Raw genomic sequence first — 19,656 nt, 5'->3', positions numbered from 1 at the left:
TAAAGCATATGCCCAGCTTTAAGCATGTTAGTCCTATTGGCTCCATTTGAACTACTTGTGCTTAAAGTTAAGCACATGCTTAAATACCTTGCTGAATCAGGGCCTTAGTTAGGAGCGTGAATTAAATCCCAATAACTAACATTTCTCTGAAGCCCTAATCCTAGGAGATTGGGCAAAATAAGCTTTTAATTTCCAAGATAAATAGACCAAATAACTTTTGCTGACCATTGCCTTGTTTTCACATTTTCTGTATTGCTTTCATTAATGTGTCAAAATATGTTTACAGTATCAATAGAATTCCAAGGTGTTACATTTTATCCAGAACTCCCACTGTTTTTAACTGTGTTCCTTCATTAGCCACATATCTTCAGGAAGAAGAAAAGAAAAGAAATGTTTTGTTTTAAAGAACATAATCTGTATTCTGTCACGTACTCCATCTCCCAGGGAAGGTATCTGGGAACTTACTCTGCTATTTTTATTTATCCTGTCAGTGTAGTATATTGATGAGAGGACTAAAGTCCAGTGGTGTTAAAACAAGACATGAAATATTGATTAATTCTTTTTAAAATTCCTTTTTACTCCTGAGCATAGCAGATTTCAGATGCTACTGTCAATATAGTTCTGTCCAATAAGCCTCCGTTATCGGAAAGGTCCTGATCTTCATAGTGCTCTGATAAATGGTTATTATGATCTTAAATGGTTAGCCCAAGGTTAGTGTGTTGCCGCTGCTGCTAGAGCAGGAAGCTTATTAGAAGCATTACAGCTCAACATGGCTGATGCTACTCTGTATTAACTGCTTTTGAATACCCACTTCAGCTCCCCATGATTTGGTTGAGAATTATGGAAAGGTTGCGTATTTCTCTATAGTAGGCAGTAGGAAAAAATTCTGCCTAGAATAACTGGAGAAACTTGGGGCGGGGCGGGGGTGGGGGAAGACAGATAAAGAGATTTAGAGAGAGTGGGAAAATGAGCCAACCTCCAAAGCTGGTAATAAAGAGCACTAAGAAAATGCACAAACTACTAGAAGCAATTTACCTGTGGCAGTTGCAGCATGTAGCAACATTTCAAAGTGTAAAAAGGAATAGGACTGTAGAAAACCAAAAGGAGTAATATGCTTTGAAAAGGAATATAAGTGGCTCATAGCTTACATTTCATTGTTAATACACTGGCTGAAAGGTCATATTTTAAATTATATGTCTGTAAGCCTATTTAAGGACAGCACTGATAGCACCATTCCTCTGAGAGAAGAGCAAGTAAAATTAAGCAGTTTCTGATTATAAGTACATCAGTTACCAAAGTACAACACTATTCAGAGCCAGTCTGGTGAAAGATTGATAGCTTTCACTTGTCACCCTCCCTTATTTGCACATGGATACATTTTTCAGAACTAACTTATAATATTATAACACTGATTCTGGCTTCCCTGGTGGTCTCTTTGGTACACAAAGGCAGCTGAATCAGATATCTGGCATTTCTCCTGGTAAAAGAGAATTTTCTATGTAGTGTAAAGTTGGCAGAATGGCTCTACACCTCACCCAACATATAGATAATTTGGGGAGTTCCAGGAGAAGAGACGGTGTAGCCAAAGCACCTCTTGCCACAGCAAGTCCCTTTGGGAGGGCCTTTGCACTCAAACTTAATTTAGAGCAACTCTTAGACTGCTTTAGCTTGTGATGGAGAACAGACAGGTCGCTGCTGTGCCCAGTATCTAGGGGCTACAAAGGTGGCATACAGCCATCTTGCCCACTCTCCTTCCCCTCACCCCACATCTTCCTGAACTGAGCTCAGTCTTAGAGCTACACTTAGCTAGCTTTGTGACTTGATGTAAACATTTACCACATGGATTTTTTATTATTAATATTTAGTTAATCTCACTAGAACTGAAAGGCATATACATTCTCTAAGAAAAGCTGGACATTAACCAGTTTGTACGCAGGGTAGAATTCACAAAGGTATTTAAATTGGAGTTAGGCACCTAAGTATGTTTGTGAATCCCACCCTTAGTGCCTAGCATATTCCTTTTTATTCGAGATATTAAAGCAACATCTCTTGCTTGCTCTGCTCACGTGGGAAGTTCTGTTGACTCCCAATAGTGCTGCTTGTGTGAATAATGTGAACAGGATTTGACCTTTATTAAAGAATATATATTTTCTCAAATAGGAGCCATTTGGAAACTGTGCACCAGATCCTTATTCATGTGATTAGTTCTCATTCATGCAAGTGGTCCTATTGCTTTCAATGAAACTAGCTGCATGAGTAAAGGTTGCCAAACCAGACCATATTCCCTTACACTTTCCTCCCTGATACAAGTATGTCATCTCAGTGAATGACACCGTTTTATTTTTCAAAACAGCTTTTGATTCTACCAGGTGATTGTCAACACAATCTTAAAAATTGCATTTTGTGTGTAAATTTACAATATTCATGTAACATTCATGACATTGTAGTGATAGTTCTTGTGTACATGAAGATGTGTGTGTATATATAGGTGGGTACACACATCCCTTTTAATTTGACTTCTGGCAGTGATTGTTATCTGTCATCTATTATGCTACATTAATTTGGCTTTCAAATGTACAAATAAATTACTTTTCACCTTACGGGACATGAGTTGTTTCACTTCAGATATTTAGCATATGGTTTTTTTTCTGTGGGCTGTAGCCTGAGGCCCCAACCTGGAAAGAACGAGAGAACACCTATAACAATTCAAAATAATTGTATATTTTTGACAGATTGTCAAGTTGCTTAATGCCTTTTGGCCCAGATAACAGTGATATTTCTTTGATAAAGTGTTAGTAATTTCTCATTGCAATTTGTTGTGTTTGGTGTTGTATTTTTACAGAGTCCAGTCAGGTTCATATCTCAGCACTGGGTGGTTTACCTTAATTCTGGCTATGGATGCCTGCTATGGAATTCATGTCTATGGGATGATAAATGACACCTACTGCAAGTAAGATCACAGGAAATTATTTTCATGCATCTACAATTCTGATATCTTGTCCAAAAATTCACAATTCATTTTAATATCATAAATCTGAAAAATGGATTAGGTATCCATTTCCCAGTGTTTTGCATTGATGTGATGCTATATTGTCAGTGTATTTAGTTCCAATATGATAAAATAAAAAAACCTTTATTAAACTTTAATGTCAAATGTCATAAGGAACTTTTTTAATCAAAGACTTTCTGCAGTCTTGGAGTTAGCTGGGAAATGGAGAATGCTTTTGCTCTTTTGACAAAGTGTACTTGTTTTCACTGCTCAAACATGTCTATATAAGAAATATTAATCTATTAGCTCACAGAATACCAAAAGCTCTTGGAAATGAGGAACTGATTATCTCAGGATGGTTACCTGAAACTATATTACATCACTAAATGAGCAACCTGTCTGAACTTTATTTCTAGGTATATATATGGTCTGCTTGAGTAGCTGGGGGTTTCTCATTGGAAAATAAAACAAGTCCTCTGAGCTTTATCAGGGTAGTGTGACATAAATTCCTACCAACAATTGTTGGTGATCCAGCCTTGTCATACATCCTATTCTATTATCATAAGTGCAACCACCATCTTAAAAATCCAAATCAGATATTTTTAATCTATAGCATAAAGATAATGGAATATATAATAGACGCGCTGCTTATTCACAAAAGCAGGAAATTCAGTCAAGTGATGTAAAATAATAAAGCAAGCCACATTTTATGTTAGCAGGGCTAGTTCAAGCAAACCCGGAGCCTCGGTAACCATTTGATTGGGTGTACAACTTCTACCTGTGTCCACACCCTTGCCATTCTCTCTGCTCCATACTGGACAGCTCAATGCTCATTGACACCAGGACATGGAGAAAGGAGTTAATGCTCCAAACTTGGCTCTTTAAAGTTAGGCACCTACATAAGAGGATGATTTTCAGAACTTACAGCTCCTGGTAAATGACCTAAACAACATTGTGGAAGGTTGCACTCTCAGCTGGCAAGCCCCCTCAGGGCTGGGCATGGCATAGCAGCTCTTTCCTGTCTAGCATCCCTTTCCAAAGGTCAAACTGGTTCTGCGGTGGTTCACCTCTTCTTGCAACTCAACCCTCTGGCCAGGTCACTTTAAAGTCTCTTCCCTTCTGGAGTACCAGAAGGTACAACTAAAAGTCCAGAAACATCCCAACACAAAAGATCCTTCTGCCCTCTCTTAGGCTATTACTCAGCCCATCCTTGAAGCTGTCTTGCTCTCAGACCAACCTTGGACTTAGTAGTCCTTACCTTGGCCTTGTACACCCCTTCCTCAGGGCTGGCAGGGGAATGCAGGCTCACCCTCTGCTCTGGGTTCTAGCCCTGGGACCCTGTATTAAGCAACTAGGTCTGCTCCTTCAGACATACTGCTGTTTTCCTGGGCCACTTCCTACCTCTGAGCCCCTGGCATTGCTTCCATGCAGCCTGTGCTTAACGCAGTCTCTCAGGCCTCTGACTTCTCCCTAGGTCTTTCCAGCTTATTTTTTCCTCTGCTGTAACACTGACCCCTCAGGACTCCCTCTCTGTGCCTTTCCCAGGCTCACCACAGACATTAATGCTGTTCCCAAGCCCTTCTTCTGTCTGCCTGCCTCAGGCCCTTCCTAGAGAGGGGAAACTCCCTATCTTCTCTCTCTTGGGTCCCTCAGCAAGACCTCACTTCCTCCTTTTATGAAGAAGACCCAGCTCCTTCCCAGCTGGAGCTAATAATAAATCAAGCCTGACACACCATGCAGATGCAGCAAAGTGGGCTAATTGGCTGTCAGATTCCTGTTAACCTTTGATTCGGCTGTGTGGTAGACACCACATCACAGTCATCCAGACTGAAAGGAGATGTGTTGTTCTTTGGAAAACATTACAAAGGCCATGAGAAAAGGAGAGACATAACTCAAGTTTTTCATAGATTCCAAGGCCGAAGGCACCATTGTGATCATCTAGTTGGACTTCTTGTACGGCGCAGGCCATAGAACTTCCTCAAAATAATTCCTAGAGCAGATCTTTTAGGAAAACTTACAATCTTGGTTTTAAAATTGTCAGTGATGGGGAATCCACCACAACTCTTGGTATATTGTTCCAATGGTTCAATACCCTCACATTTCCACTGTGTCCGTGATAGGGTGGGATGGGGTTTCCCTATAGGTGCAGTTCTGGCTGCATTGCCTGATTAGAAGATATTTTGTTTGTTTTAGCTTAATCACTTTCTAAGAACAGCAGAGCAAGAAAGATCCCCCTCCTCTTTTGCTTGCTAATACTAGCTGCCCTGTGCCCTAGTCAGACAACCCAAGGGCCTGTTGCGGGGACTAGGACTATACAATGAAAGCCTTCCATTTAGAGATACTGACACATTGGCTAACTTTTGCAGTAGGACAACCCAGGGGGAGTGTCCTCTAGGCCCTGACCATAATCCTATACTAACTAGTAAGGCCAGTGTATCTTAAGGACTTGTATTTATTTATTTGATCTGTTAAAATGCACAAACCATACTGTGCATATACTATAATGGAAAGATTTCTTACACGATAGCTTTTAATGCAGTCCAGATACAAGACGCATGGATGGGATTCCAATGAATACAATTACAGTGTATATAATGGATCTCCTGGAAAATGTATTAACATGTATCTGTGTTTTGTTTTCTTTCCCAGGTCAGAAGCCTTTCGAAAGGTCCCTTACCATTATTATGAACCAGGAAGAGATGAATGTGATGAGTACTTTCTGCATGAAAATGCTCCCTATGGAGGTCATAGGTTTATCACAGAAAAGAAAGTATTTGCTAAATGGGCCAAGAAGCACACAATAATATTTACACACCCCAACTGGACACTGTCTTGATGTTGGTTCTTCTTTAGTAGCATAATATTACAAAAATGCCTCAGTTTACAATGATCTTGCTTACATCTGATGGACTTTCACACGCTAGATAAACTAAACTAAAACTCAATGATAGAGAAGTTGATGGATCAGCTGTTAAGCAAAACTTACCAATTTGTGGAAGGCAGATGAGTTGCTTATTTTATCACTAAGGGGTATAAACTACATAATGCACTTTACATTTTGACTGCATTTTAATTCAAGACAACAGCCATTTCCAGATAGCAGTGATTTCATGTTATATACAAGCATGCCCACAGAGTGGTGGCCCTTAGAAACTTTCCAGTTGCCTTAGGTAATTAAAATGACTATTTGCAGTTAGTTAACCTCAAGATTTGCAGTACTAAAGGTAACTTCCTATAGGCAAATATAAGGGAAGATAGTAGATTCTGAGGTAACTGTATTTATTTGACTTACATACAACTGGATAAATTTTAAGGACCACCAATGTGACAGTATGTATATACTTTCACATGCATCCACACTCACTGGGTGTGCTAAAGTTAGAGATGGGATAAATAATGATTCCTGAACTATAGATAACGCCCATGTGCAAAGATATTCATAGCTCAAAGGCCCATAGGTAACAAAGAAGCTCTGGTTACCTACTTACACCTCTACCTTGATATAACACGACCCAATATAATACGAATTCGGATATAACGCAGTAAAGCAGTGCTCTGGGGGGCGGGGCTGCGCACTCTAGTGGATCAAAGCAAGTTCAATATAATGCGGTAAGATTTTTTGGCTCCCAAGGTCAGCGTTATATCGAGGTAGAGGTGTACTTCCATATTGGTTGGCCTCCATCATCTTGAATGATGTAATTCATCTAGACACCGTCTCAAATTGTAGTATTTTTAGAAGATGACGTTCCAGCATCCACCAACATTAGTTCACTTTTTGGGACATCACCCTAAATTGTCCCTGGTTTTTGAAACAGTAGCTCTACAAATGGTGTAAAAACATGGTGGTGGGTAGGGGACGCCTAGGGATACCAGGACAGGACTTGGAGTACAAAACTCCTGAGTTCTGATCCCAGTTTTAACACCGAATCCCTTGCAGCCTTGGACAATTTGTTTCCCCTTTCTGCCTCTGTTTTTCCACCTTTAAAAATGGGGATAATACTTCTCTACCTCACAAAGGTCTTGTGAGGATTAATTAATGTCCATAAAGTGTTTTGAAGGTGAAAAATGGTATATAAGCATTTATTATTATGGCAACACCAATGGCACTTGGCATAGCCAACATACAAGAATGTATTTGAGGAGAGTGGCAGCCGTGTCAGGGTCTGATCCTGCAAGATGCTGTGCCTCTCTTTTATCCTGTGTGTTCTCCCTAATGCTGAGTTCCCTCCACTTTCAGTTAGAGTTGAGGGTTCTCTGCGCCTCACAGGATTATCGCATCAATGGGATAGCTCTTGAGTTTTTATACTTGCCCATCTCTAATTCAAATACACTGTTCAAAGTGAACCATCATTTATTTCAACTGCAGCAGAACCATTTTTAATTTGAAAATAATTCAACTAAACATGTGACCTTTTTTACTGTATTTAAATTAATGTTTAAGTCTCTTTCCATTTGAAACATTTCCTAAAAACGTTTTAGCACCTGGAATGTCAGCTTCAACACTGTAATAACCAATACTGTGAAACTTGAAAGAAGTGTGTGTGGTGCACTCACACTATTAAACAGGAAACTTTGTATGCTTTTATAAATCATGAAAAGGGGAAAGGAAAAACCTATTTTTACATGTTGCAGTGTTGTTATAGCCGTGCTGATCCCAGGATATGAGAGAGACAATTACCTCACCTTTCTTGTCTCTCTATTTTTACATGTAAGTGTTTGTATACTGACTGAATTGCCTAATGTATATTTGTATATGTAAATCTATATTTGATATGTCCGGAGCATATATATTCTTCTTCAACATCATTAAGTGCCACCCTTCTGTAATGAAGAGGAAACGCCATTCCCCTTTGTTGTTGAGAGTGATGTCCGTGTTTCTTCTTTGTTTCCCTTGGACTATGCCACTGGCTTTTTCCATTGCCGCATCTTCCTGATGGTTTTTAAAATACATGAGCTTTCTCCTCTTATTACCTATTGTGTGCCATAGGTGTGCCTGGTTCGTGGCAGGCACAACCCTGATGGGCTTTTGGTTAAGGCACTGGACTAAGCCTCGGGTGATTTAGGTTCAATGCCTGGCTCTGTCACAGGTCACATGATCTCTCTCTGCCTCAGGTCCCCATTGCAGAATGAGAATTATCACATTTCCTTACCGCATACTTTGTCTGTCTTTTTCTTTGACTGCAAGCTTGTCAAGCCAGATAGTGTCATGCACAATGTGTCTGTACAGCGCCTTGCACAATGGGGCCACAATCTCAATTGGGGCCTGTAGACACTTACATAATATACAAATAATAAAAATAATTATTAAAATGCCTCCTCTATTATAGACCAATACAGCAAGGGCTGAAAGAAAGAAAGGATGGGGAAAGGGTAATGTAAGGATGAAGGTTGCAGCTGTGAGCCCATGAACTAGATTTGCTATGTGCATACATATCTTGTCAATTTGAATGGATAGATAGAAAATTAATAAAAGGAGCTGCAATGAGGGATTTAAAGGAAGAACAAAGGATACTGGGCACACTGCGCTATGGGGAATGTTCTCTGCATACTGTACAAGGGCAACATGGGGAAATGTGTAAAGTCACTCGTAGGGAAAGGAACCCAAAGGGTGAACATCAGGCGAGACAAGGTGGCAGAATTAAAAGGGTTAATGGGGAAGAAGGGGTGACTAGTGATGAGATATGGGCAGAAATTGTGCATGTGGGTGAGAGGAGCCTTCATGTGAGAGAAAATCTTGCATGATAGGTCGTAGATTCCTCAGATCAGTAGCCTACAATTCTTCTACAATATACACTTTGGCAAAATGCCCTCCATCCTCTCTCTCAAAAATATCATTTTTTTCCCACAATAAGGACAGAATAAAGACCTGGGTGATCCTTTATCCACATGTGGAAAGGACAATATTTCAATATCATTCCAGCATAAAGGCAAGATAGTTTTAAGCTGATTGGAACTTGTTCAGATCAACATAAATCTGTTGTAAAGTGTGTGAAGCCTTATTCTTAAAAATAAACAGGGCCAATGCAAATATTTAATACAATTATACAACATCCTCCAAGAGTAATCAGGACATCCCACTCACCAATCCACAAATGGTGTTTTACATTAATATAAAAAACGGGAGACCTAAACTGGTTTAAAATTTGCAGTGTGTGTTTACAGATAGCGGTTAACACACATTCTGCTACAGAAAGCCAATCTTTGGTATGTATTCAGTTCTGACTTTGCATTCTGTTCAGCATTTGCAGTATATTATATGGGAAAAAGGTGCAGCATGGCTTAGTGGATATGGCACTGGATTGGGACATAGGAGAGAGAGGGTCTAATCACTTCTGTGCTATTGCCTGGATGTATGACCTTAGGCTAGTCACCACTCTATGCCTCAGTTTCCCCATCTGGAAAAGGAGGGTCATGATACTGACCTTTATACAGCACTTTGAGATCTACTGATGACAAGTGCCATGTAAGAACTAGGAGGTATTATTTCTTTACTGACTATAGAGTTTCTACGGAAATGCTCACTGACATTCCTCTATCCCTGTACGAATGGGAACTAAGGCAAAGCATTTCAGTGTGTTCTTAGGTGCATTGCTGAAGAGAGATAGAGTTAAAAACAAGCTTATGTCCCACTGAAGTCATCCATGTGCTTTGCTCATTAGGAATGAACTGCTAAATTGGGGCCTAAATGGGGGAGTTTGGTGAGCCTAAGGCTACCAATCAGTTTCTCCCTAAAAATTAATACTATTTTCTCTGCTATCATTGGAAAATACACCACAAATGTTTTTAATCTGTATTTAAAAAAAACTTTTCTAAAGAGGAAATTATTCTAAAGTTAATGGAATCTATTGTAGCTCTTTATGGAATATTTACATGCTGTATGGAATGGCTCATCAGACTTTATCATGTGCAATGCCCAGTTAGGTAAATACATCTCTAGCAGCAGCTAAATGGGTAGCAGAATTACAAAACTCATTAGACTGCAGTTGTCACAAAGCAAACTTGGAAGTGTTGCTACCTGCTTGTAGTAGGATCCTTGAATTTGCAGGTTGAGAAGAACCACATTGAAACCACATTAGAAACATTGCATCAAGCTTTATGCACACCAGAGTAAATGAACATCACTTCCTTTATTTAAATTAGCCTGTCTTTAGCATAAACTAAATGCAATTTTTCATTATTTTTATTATATGGATAAGGAACTGTGACCATTGTGTTAAAGATGATTGTGTTAGAAATCAGCACTGCAGTGTGGAAAAAAGGCTTTTGTTGTGTGACTGCGTTACGAGACCTTGATCATTTACCTTCTGAGAGCAGTTAGGACGGCAGTTCAGAAACATTTATTCTTTTAAATAAGGACTACTACAAATTACCTGACCTTAATTAGATGCTATTTGCTTACTTTATTTGAGGACCCCTATTTTAATCAACTGCTCATGTGAGTAAAGAAAGTAAGCAGTTGACCTGTAGAGTTCAAATAGTTCTCCTAGTTATATTTGGTAGAATGATATTCACAAATAATTTGTGTGTTTTTGCCATCTGTCATCAAATAAGTGAAACACAAATATTTGTATCTTAATTCAGTCAGCTGTTAGACAGTTAAATATTTGTCAAATGAATTATTTGTGAATACTTTTTATTCGTGTCAAATAAGTAAATTTGCATTCATTGTCTGACCAGCTATAGGCCTAACTTAGATAAAAGGTTAAAATATAGGACCCATTTATTTTGCATACTTTCTGTGTGGCCTGTAGAGCTGGTTACAGTTTTCAAAAATGTCTTGGAAAAAATTGGGGCAAATATTTTCACAAAATGTTTTCCATTTTTATCCATCTCTAGTTGCATGTTACATAGCTACAGGTATGTAACTTCGATACATTTAGATGATGTTGCAATTGCATATGATGTGTGTCAAGTTAAATAATGTTTTCCAGTCAGTCTCTGGAAATTGGCCCTGACCTGCTCACTCCTCCCCTCCCACTTGCCAAGGCTCCAACTCTGCCACTTGCAGAGGAGTACGCAAGGTACAGAGGAGAGAGGAGATGGTTCCGTAGAGGCAGCTGAGCCCCTCTCCCAGGCAGGATGAGGAGATATGCACACAGAGGGCTCCATATGCAGACAGATACAAAGTGGGTGGTCCAGGTTCTCTGTCTTAGATACCTGGCTTGTGTGTCTTGTTCACATGTTCAGGATCTAACTGATTTCCAGATTTGGGGTTGGAAAGGAATTTCCCCACAGGTGGGGTGTGGATCACCTGCTGGGATTATCTGGGCATGTCTCACCTAATGAGTTCATGGCCATTGCAGGGATCTTGGGCACTGGTGACACCTCAGTCTCTCATGTTCTCTGTCTGAGACGCAAAACAGTTTATTGTCCTGAGGACTAAAATGCTTTAATTTAACTGACGCCATTGGGCTCAGCATAGGGTATTTGCATGAAATGCAATGGTCTGTGTTATACAGGAGGTCAGACTAGATGATCTAATGGTCCCTTCTGGCCTTCAACTCTTTGAAACTTATGAAACTCTGAAAGGTCATAACAGACTGAAGGAGTTTGAGTAGGAGCAACCTGTGTTCAGGAAAGGTCATTTTAGCTATTGCTTCAACATTCATAGAGTGCTCATTGCTATGGTATAGGCCCTGGGTAGTCACTGAGGGCCCAATCCAAAGCCCACTGAAGTCAATGGAGGTATCTCCAGTTACTTCAATGGGCTTTGAATCAGCCACAGAATACCCCTCACTATAAAATCTTGGCAGTCAGATGAACTGAGGTAAACAGTCTTGTGTAGCAAGCACCAGGTGCACTATTGCATTGTATAAATAGTAATAGTAATAGTAATGTTAAGGGAGAGCAAGTTCAGCATTGTTGGGGCTGTCCCAACCAATGCTCTATCACCAGAGGTACAATGCCGGAACCTGTCTCAGGACAGCTGAGGTCAGAGCACAGATGCTCACCCAGAAATCATGTCAAATAAAGCAAAGAACATTCAACCTCGAATTATAAATGTTTATTGCCCTGAGAAGATGGAAAAACAGGCACTTTACACATTCCTGCTTGTGTTTGGTTGCAAATCATCTCTGACTGTATTTCAGAAATAGCATATGCCTCTAGTGATGCTAGAGCTAGTCTAGTACTTGTTTTTGATGAACCTTAGAGTAACCACAAGAGTAAAATTCCATGTCAGTTTCCAAAGCATCAGCTTAGAGCTGTCCTTGGGCAATGGTACATATCGAGTACAACAAATAGTCGTGGGTTTTGTTGTTGTTGTTTCCTGACTTGGCTTGGTTAGCTCTTTTGAGCAGAAAGTGTTTAATTTTCAGCAGATGTGTCTCTTTCTGTTCCTTTATTCTTTGGAGGATACAGAGAAATGTGACTTAAACATGCAGAGGTGAAGGATGCCTTGGTGAATAAATAGCCAAAATCCAAATGTACCTTCTTGAGTACTGATGTGTTTCTGTGCAAAGCTTCAGGAAACAACATGTTGTTTGTTTACTCCCTGTTACATAACCCACAGAATATTCATGTCCATGGATTGGATTGGTGCTCCCACGGTGAAATCTTCAAGAGGAGACTAATGGGGGTAGGAATGAAATCCTTCCCCATAAGATCTGTCCAAAATAGGGATTCCCAGGAGATCAGGGCCGTCTGCTTGGCGTCCCAGCTTTCACTGCCAGCTTTGGCCCCCCAAACTGCCCTGCTCCCACAGCTCCATTAGATTATATGCATCCTCCACCCCAAACAGGGCAGTTCATGACCTGCTTGTAGCCTGCCCAATTCTTTCCCCTTCCCCTCCCCCACAGAACCTGTTCCCACAGAGCATCATTTGAGGACTCTTGGGAAGAGGAACCCTCATCCCCTTTAGCACTTGGAGATATAGAGTCATAATCTAGCCCCAGGTATGAGTGGTGTGAGTGTCCAGGTCTTGGAAGAGGGGGCAGTTCAGCTGAAATGCCATCGAGTTATGTTACTGTCAGTATGTTTTAAGCTTAACTCACTTGCAAAGGGTAATGAGTTCATGGACCCTTCCAACATTTGATTTTGAATGTATCACTGGCTGCTATTGTAATAAGTCCTGTAGAAATGAGGGTGTTAGTATGTTAATATGATCTAGTACCATTCTGATTTACCGGCTCTAAAGAAATTGTAACTTGAACTAATGCATGTTTTTACCATGTAGTATGCATGATAGCATGTTATGTATTATTTTATACTCATACTGTAATAGGTAATGTAAGTTATGTGCATATTGTAAGCAATAGTAGCTCTTTCTCTTTAATATTGTATGACATTGAGTTGTAGTGCTTTGCTTCAAACCTATAGCAGTGCCATTAGCAGACTGTGGCATATAAACTAGTGAAGCCAGTCAGGAAACGTTTACTAAACTTGACATTTTTCACTTGAATATCAGACATAGTTAAACATGTTTTTGTGAACCTACCTTGGGGCTCAGCTATCATTTCTGTGCCCTGCTATAAGGAAAGCCCACATTTGGGTATAACCTCAGGAATGACTTTCTTGACACAGGCTGTGTCAAATACATTATGTTGTTAGGGCAGCATTTTACAAATGTTTGACTCCCGTACAAGTACCGTAGTTTTTGCATGATTTCTGTATGTGACAGGATGAATGTGGTAGCTGCAGAGTTTGTTCGTGTTGAAATTCCTGACACTAACATTTCTGAGGCTGGGGAAAATTTTTTCTATGCTGACTGTTGTCAGGGCCTCCCATCTGTTCCCTCCTCAGCACATGCACATTCAGTTGATAGCACAAGAAGCATTTTTCCAGGTATTACCAAATCAGAATGCGGAAAACCAATATTTCTTATAGCGAGAACTAGTAAATGCAGAACTGTTTGTTGCTTTATGTTCACTAAAGTCCTGGTACATTCTCAAAGTGACCTACTAGAATGTTCTACAATACCAGGAAGAGTAACTTCGGTTCACCCCATTTAGCAACACAATCTTTTGGCTAAACAGAAGCTCCAGTGTTGGGTCTTTCCTCCATACTTCTTGGCCTAGGCTCATTCCTTTCATAACTCTGCCTTTTTCAGATCTGAACCCTCTCAGGTAATATGAGGTGAGGGGGGTCTCAGCACCTAACAGGACCGTGCCCTAAATTTGCTCCACAAGTTAGAAATGTGATGCAGTAGAGTATAATCCAGTATGTGCACAATATGGAAAGTGCCTGTCTTGATCAGATTAATTTTCATTTCATTAACTCAAAATAGGCATTTTATTGTGTACATACTTGTTACTAATATTGCTCTGCTAATGCGTCCGTTGTTTTTATATATATATAATGCACATCTTCCCGTTCATCTTTTTACAGGGACTATTTTTGTTGTTCTCCTTGCATACCAGTAGGTTCCTATATATATATGTGTGTGTGTGTGTGTGTGTATACATGATATACAAGCGTTCTCCTGTTTTTATGAAGTTGCTATTACATGTTAATAAAATGAATTTAATTAGACGTTTCATATATTATTACATTTCTTTCTTATTTGCTTTTTTTAGTGCTAGATTTAAGAGTCTTTTGTACTGTTAAAATTTATTTGAGATGTTTTGCGTTTTGTCGGTTTTCCTACTGTGTGCTACTTACTTTTCACTCCCATTTGGATTATTTTTATGTGCTTTCTCTGTATTTGCAAAATTGTGCCTGGGATATTTTAAAGTCTGAACAATAAATTGTTAGAGAATATTTTTATGTTACATCATTTGTGCACATCTTTGTGCCAGACAAATATTATTTATTTATACGCAGCTGCAAATGTACAGGATAGTTCACAAAACACACACAAATCCCCAAAGTCCCTGCCCCACAAAAAGTTTACTATTTGCTTCGGACAAGTAATATATGAACTGAGCTTCAATTATTACTCTTATTGATATTAGAAGACCTTGGTATCTGATGACATTACATAAATGCAGCCCTGATCCTGCAAACACTCACATGTGCTTAACTTCAGGTATGTGGGCAGTACTATTCACTTCAGTGGGTCTACTTTTGGGAGTAAAGTTAAGCAGCTGTGTAAGTGTTTGCAGTATTGGGACCTAAATAAGCACATTCGTTCCCTCCAGTAACGAGTGCATAGCTCTCATCCACTCTCCCACAGAGTGAAGTCACTTAGGAAGTGATATGAAGGAGGTAAGAGAGAGTGTTCAGCACTCAGAAAGAGAGAGAGCACTCCAAACATAGAGTGTTGTTTGAAAGCTCATGTCTAATGATAACAGGTGAGTATTTGCTTCTTTTATTGCACAACTAGTAGAGTCATGGATGTCCAACATGCTTCAGTATACACAATGTAACTTGATATGACTTGTCCATTAGCTAAGCACATATAGACCCGACTGGGCTTTTGAGAAGATTCCAGATTTCAGGTGTGTAGGTTAAGGCTGTGATAAATAATACAGCCTTTGTATCAGCTAATTTAGGCCCAGATTCTGGTACCTGATCTGACCTGTGGAAAACCGGAGTGCTGGATAAAAGGACATGTTTCCTATCCCTTGCTGTGGCATGCTCACTGTGGTGTCAAGAGGAAGAAGGAAGAGTGGGATTTCTGTGGTAAAATGACAATTAAATATAGGAAAGAAATGGCATTCCCAGGCTGAGCTCTGAGCGTCTTTCAAACTTGATACAGGTGTATCCTGCCAAAGGACTTGTTAAGAATTTGTGTGTTATTTTTCAAACATACTCACTGGATACACATTAATGTTCCCTTCAGAGCCATTAGAGCGTGAGCTGCACATGCATACTAATAACATGATGAAATATGGATTCATTTAATCCCCTTTGTCCATACAGCTCCGTTAGTTTTGTGGGTTATTTTTGATCTGTGTTCACACTCAACTGCTGTGGCATACTGTATGAACGCGAATTCATTCAATTATGCATTGTGGATCTGCATGTGGTTATGTAATAAAATCTAATTATTGAAATGTTTTAATGTAATGATAAAAACAAGAGCCTTGATGCATGCAGTGGTTCACATATTAAAACAGACACTTTGGGCCATTTTTGAGCACATCTGTGCTCTACATGAGCTTAGCCCACAATCACATTACGACCTAAGGCCCTGATCCCACAAGCAGCTTCATGCGAACAAACTCTTGTACTCTGACACAGTCCCATTGACAGGAGTCTGCCCGCAGCTTTGCAGGATTGAAGCCAGAGATTTAAATATTGATTTATCTACAATAAGGTCTATTTTTAAAAAAAAAATCCAAATCTCTCATTAGACCAACTTGTTAATATTTGAAAGTGCTTTGATGAAGAAACAAATATCTATGTTTTATTTTTTATGCTGATTATTTTAGTTCAAGTTAGTCATTTTGGCTTAGTTTGCAGCAAGGGAGATTTATGGTAGATGTTATGAAAATATTTCTAACTATAAAGATAGTTAAACAGTGGACCAGGTTACTTAGGCTGGTTGTAGAATCCCCATCGTTGGAGGTTTTTAAGAATAGGTTGGACAAACACTTGTCAGGGCTGGTCTAGGTATATTTAATCCTCCTTCAGCTCAGTGAGGTGACTTCTTGAGGTTCCCTCCAAACCCACATTTCTATGGTTTCTGTGTGATTTTTTTTAATCTTGTGTTAAGTTACAGGAGTACCAACAAGTGTCTGGTATCTGAAAACATCTAAACCTTGCAACGGCCAATCCAGACTATGACTCTATACTTCTCCCAGTGCTCCACAATCTAACCTTCCATTTTAAAAAGAGAAGCAAAGTCCCCAACTTCAAACTGGGTGCTGAAAGTTTCAGAGGAGCTGAGTCAAGTCACATACTCAATTTCCATCCAGTCAGATTGGGGCACAGAACTCCCCACAGCTCCTTTGAAAATCTCAGTTTATATGCCTAATGTTAGGCTCCTAATGCATATAAAGGCTCTGGATTTTCAGAATGGCTACAGAAACCATTGCTACTCCATCTGCAGAGGGGCACTTCTGTTGCTAACTGCAGGAGCTGATGATTTTCAGAGTCTTGATTGACCAGGCTGTCCAAGAGCCATAAAAAAAATCTGCTGAGCAATACTTCGACAAAGCTATAGTGGAGTCTTTTGTGTCCAACGCGGCCATAGTGTAAGAATTCAAAATGTCCCTACAAAGTGATTGATTATCTTCAGTACAAGACTTCTACCCCTGTGGCTCTAGTCATTGCTCTCCTACATCAGTTGTCACAAATCCTCCATAAGCCAAGGTGACCTCTAAGAATAAAGGTGAGGAAGAGGATGCCTTAAAGTAACCCTAGTGGACATCAAAGACAAAGGACAGCTGTAAAGTCCTGCCAACCCATTCATAGTGTGGCTTGTGAGAAACAACATTCTCCCTCAGACACCTCTGGAAAAAAATCACTCCAGTTTTATTAACCTCCAGGGCTCTTGCCAGGAGAGTTCTGTCCCCACTTCAGTGCACAGGAGGTAAGGATCTGTTTATGACACATCATAGGAGATTTCCCTAGTTTTTCAGTTACAATGAAAAGTCGTTAAGCCATGATTGTGAACCCATCAGCACCATCACCACTGCTTGGTCTATAGTGAACTACATTATATGGCAGAAGCCTCATGGAGCAAAGATAGCATATGTATGTCTACACAAGCTGGGAAACACCTCCCAGTTGCTGTGTAGACATAGTGACGGTGACTGAAATTTAGCCAGACTGCTCTTGAATGTCTGTATTTCATCAGCCCAGGCCCTTCAGGTTTATTTCTTTCAGCTAAGGCATCCATTTGGCCCCCAACTATTTTCTATATATATCATCACACCTGAGAGACAGATGCCCAGTTGTTGACACTGCCTTGTTCCGATGCTCTACAAGTTGCACATCTCCATCTTCTCAGTGATTTTTGACCAGTGAAAGGAACGTAATATATGGTGGTGTCATCTGTCCTGAAACCTGGTGGTTTCCTTGCCTGACCATAGCTCTGCTTAGTTGGGAACAGAACTATGTTAATGTGTTTGTATCCCCATCTCCAGTAGAAAATGAAAATAGGTGGTTTGCTACTGGTAGCATTTGTGGTATTACACACTGACAAAACCTACGTTTCCAGACTGGGAAAAAAAAAAAATCTATGTTTCAGATTCCATTTCTTCTTAGTGTAGGAAGTGCAGTCTAGTGGACTGAGTCTCTAGGGAACTGAAAAAATTTAGCTCAGCCATAAACTTCCATTGTGTTATTGGGAAAGTCACTAAATCTACCCTGTGCCTTATATCCCCTCTGTAAAATGGGGATGATAATACTGCCCTACCTCACGGGGTGTAGAAGCTAAAATTCATTAATGGATTCTCTGTTGATGAGAGACTTATAAGTACCTAGAAGATATATTTTCCTTCCATAGCATGAAAAACTACCAAAGGCTTGGGCCCAAAGGCCTTAAAAAGGCATTTATACTCTGATTGTGTCCAGCCATAGCTAGTGCCCTACCTTCTGATGTAAAAAAAAAAATGAATACAGAATTAAAGGAGGGTAATATCAACATGGGATTATGGACAATAAATTCTGTCAAGCTAACTTGATTTTTTTATGAGATTACAAGTTTGGTTGATAAAGGTAATAGTGCTGATGTAACGTACTTAGCAGTGCTTAATTTGTAATGAAAGAGGTGCCGGGGCTCAAGCAATTTTTTTGCTTTCATAACTGATGCAGCAAGCCCAGAGGTGTCGGGTTTATGAACTGCCGAGCCTAGAGGTGCCGGGGTTCAGGCCTGGCAAGCCCTGACAGAAATTAAGCACTGATATTTAGACTGCTGTAAAGCTTTTGACTTGGTACCAGGCAATATTTTGATTAAAAACTAGAATATTAAATTAACATGGCACACATTAAATAGATTAAAAACTGGCTAATTGGCAGATATCAAAATGTAATTGCAAACAGGGAATCAGCATTGAATGGATGTTTTTCAAGTGGGGTCTCACAGGGACAGATTTTTGGCCTTACACTATTTAACATTTTTATCAATGACCTAGAAGAAAACATAAAATCAACACTGATAAAGTTTGCAGATGACACAAAAATTGAGGGAGTAGTAAATGATGAAGAGGACAAAGTAACTGATATCAGAGAGATCTGAATTTCTTAGCAAGTTGGGCACAAGCAAATAATATGCATTTTAAAAGAGCAAAATGTAAATATATGCACCTAGGAATAAACAATGTTGGCCATACTTACAGGATGAGGGACTCTATCCTGGGAAGCAGTGACTTTGAAAAAGATTTGTGGTCATGGTAGATAATCAGCTGCACAGGAACTCCCAGTGTGACGCTGTGGTCAACAGAGCTAATGTGATCCTTGGATGCATAAACTCAAATTTTGAATAGGAGTAGAGCGGATATTTGACCTCTATATTTGGCACTGGTGTGATCACTGCTGAAATACTGTGTCAAGTTCAGGTGTCCACAATTAAAGAAGGAAGCTGATAAATTGGAAAGGACCCGTGAGAATGATTAGAGGATTAGAAAACATGCCTTATGATAGCCTCAAGGAGCTCAGTCTATCTAGCTTAACAAAGGAAAGGTTAAGGAGGGACTTGATTATAGTCTACAAGTATCTGTCACGCACCGAGGTGTGGGTGATTGGGTCCTGGTGGTTGGAGTAGAATGAGAGGGCAGAATCAGAGTCGTGGTCAGGAGACAAGTCAGTGGACAAGTATGGAGCCAAGAATTAGGAACCAG

The 19,656-nt window shown here is 39.8% G+C and overlaps 1 protein-coding gene across 1 annotated transcript in view; it reads left to right on the top strand.

The window, feature by feature from the left end:
- Positions 1-14,686, top strand: part of ST6GALNAC3 (ST6 N-acetylgalactosaminide alpha-2,6-sialyltransferase 3) — a 316,335-nt gene extending 301,649 nt beyond the window's left edge. Inside the window, exons 4-5 of the mRNA XM_054038179.1 lie at positions 2,843-2,950; positions 5,639-14,686. Coding sequence (XP_053894154.1) covers positions 2,843-2,950; positions 5,639-5,825 — 295 coding nt within the window. The 3' untranslated portion in view covers positions 5,826-14,686. The remainder of the gene's footprint in view (positions 1-2,842; positions 2,951-5,638) is intronic.
- Positions 14,687-19,656: the final 4,970 nt, after the last annotated feature.

This window comes from Malaclemys terrapin, chromosome 8, assembly GCF_027887155.1.
Source record: "Malaclemys terrapin pileata isolate rMalTer1 chromosome 8, rMalTer1.hap1, whole genome shotgun sequence".
Taxonomy (NCBI): Eukaryota; Metazoa; Chordata; order Testudines; family Emydidae; genus Malaclemys; species Malaclemys terrapin.
Note: the sequence above shows the minus strand (reverse complement) of the source record. Positions and strands in the feature narration are given on the sequence as shown.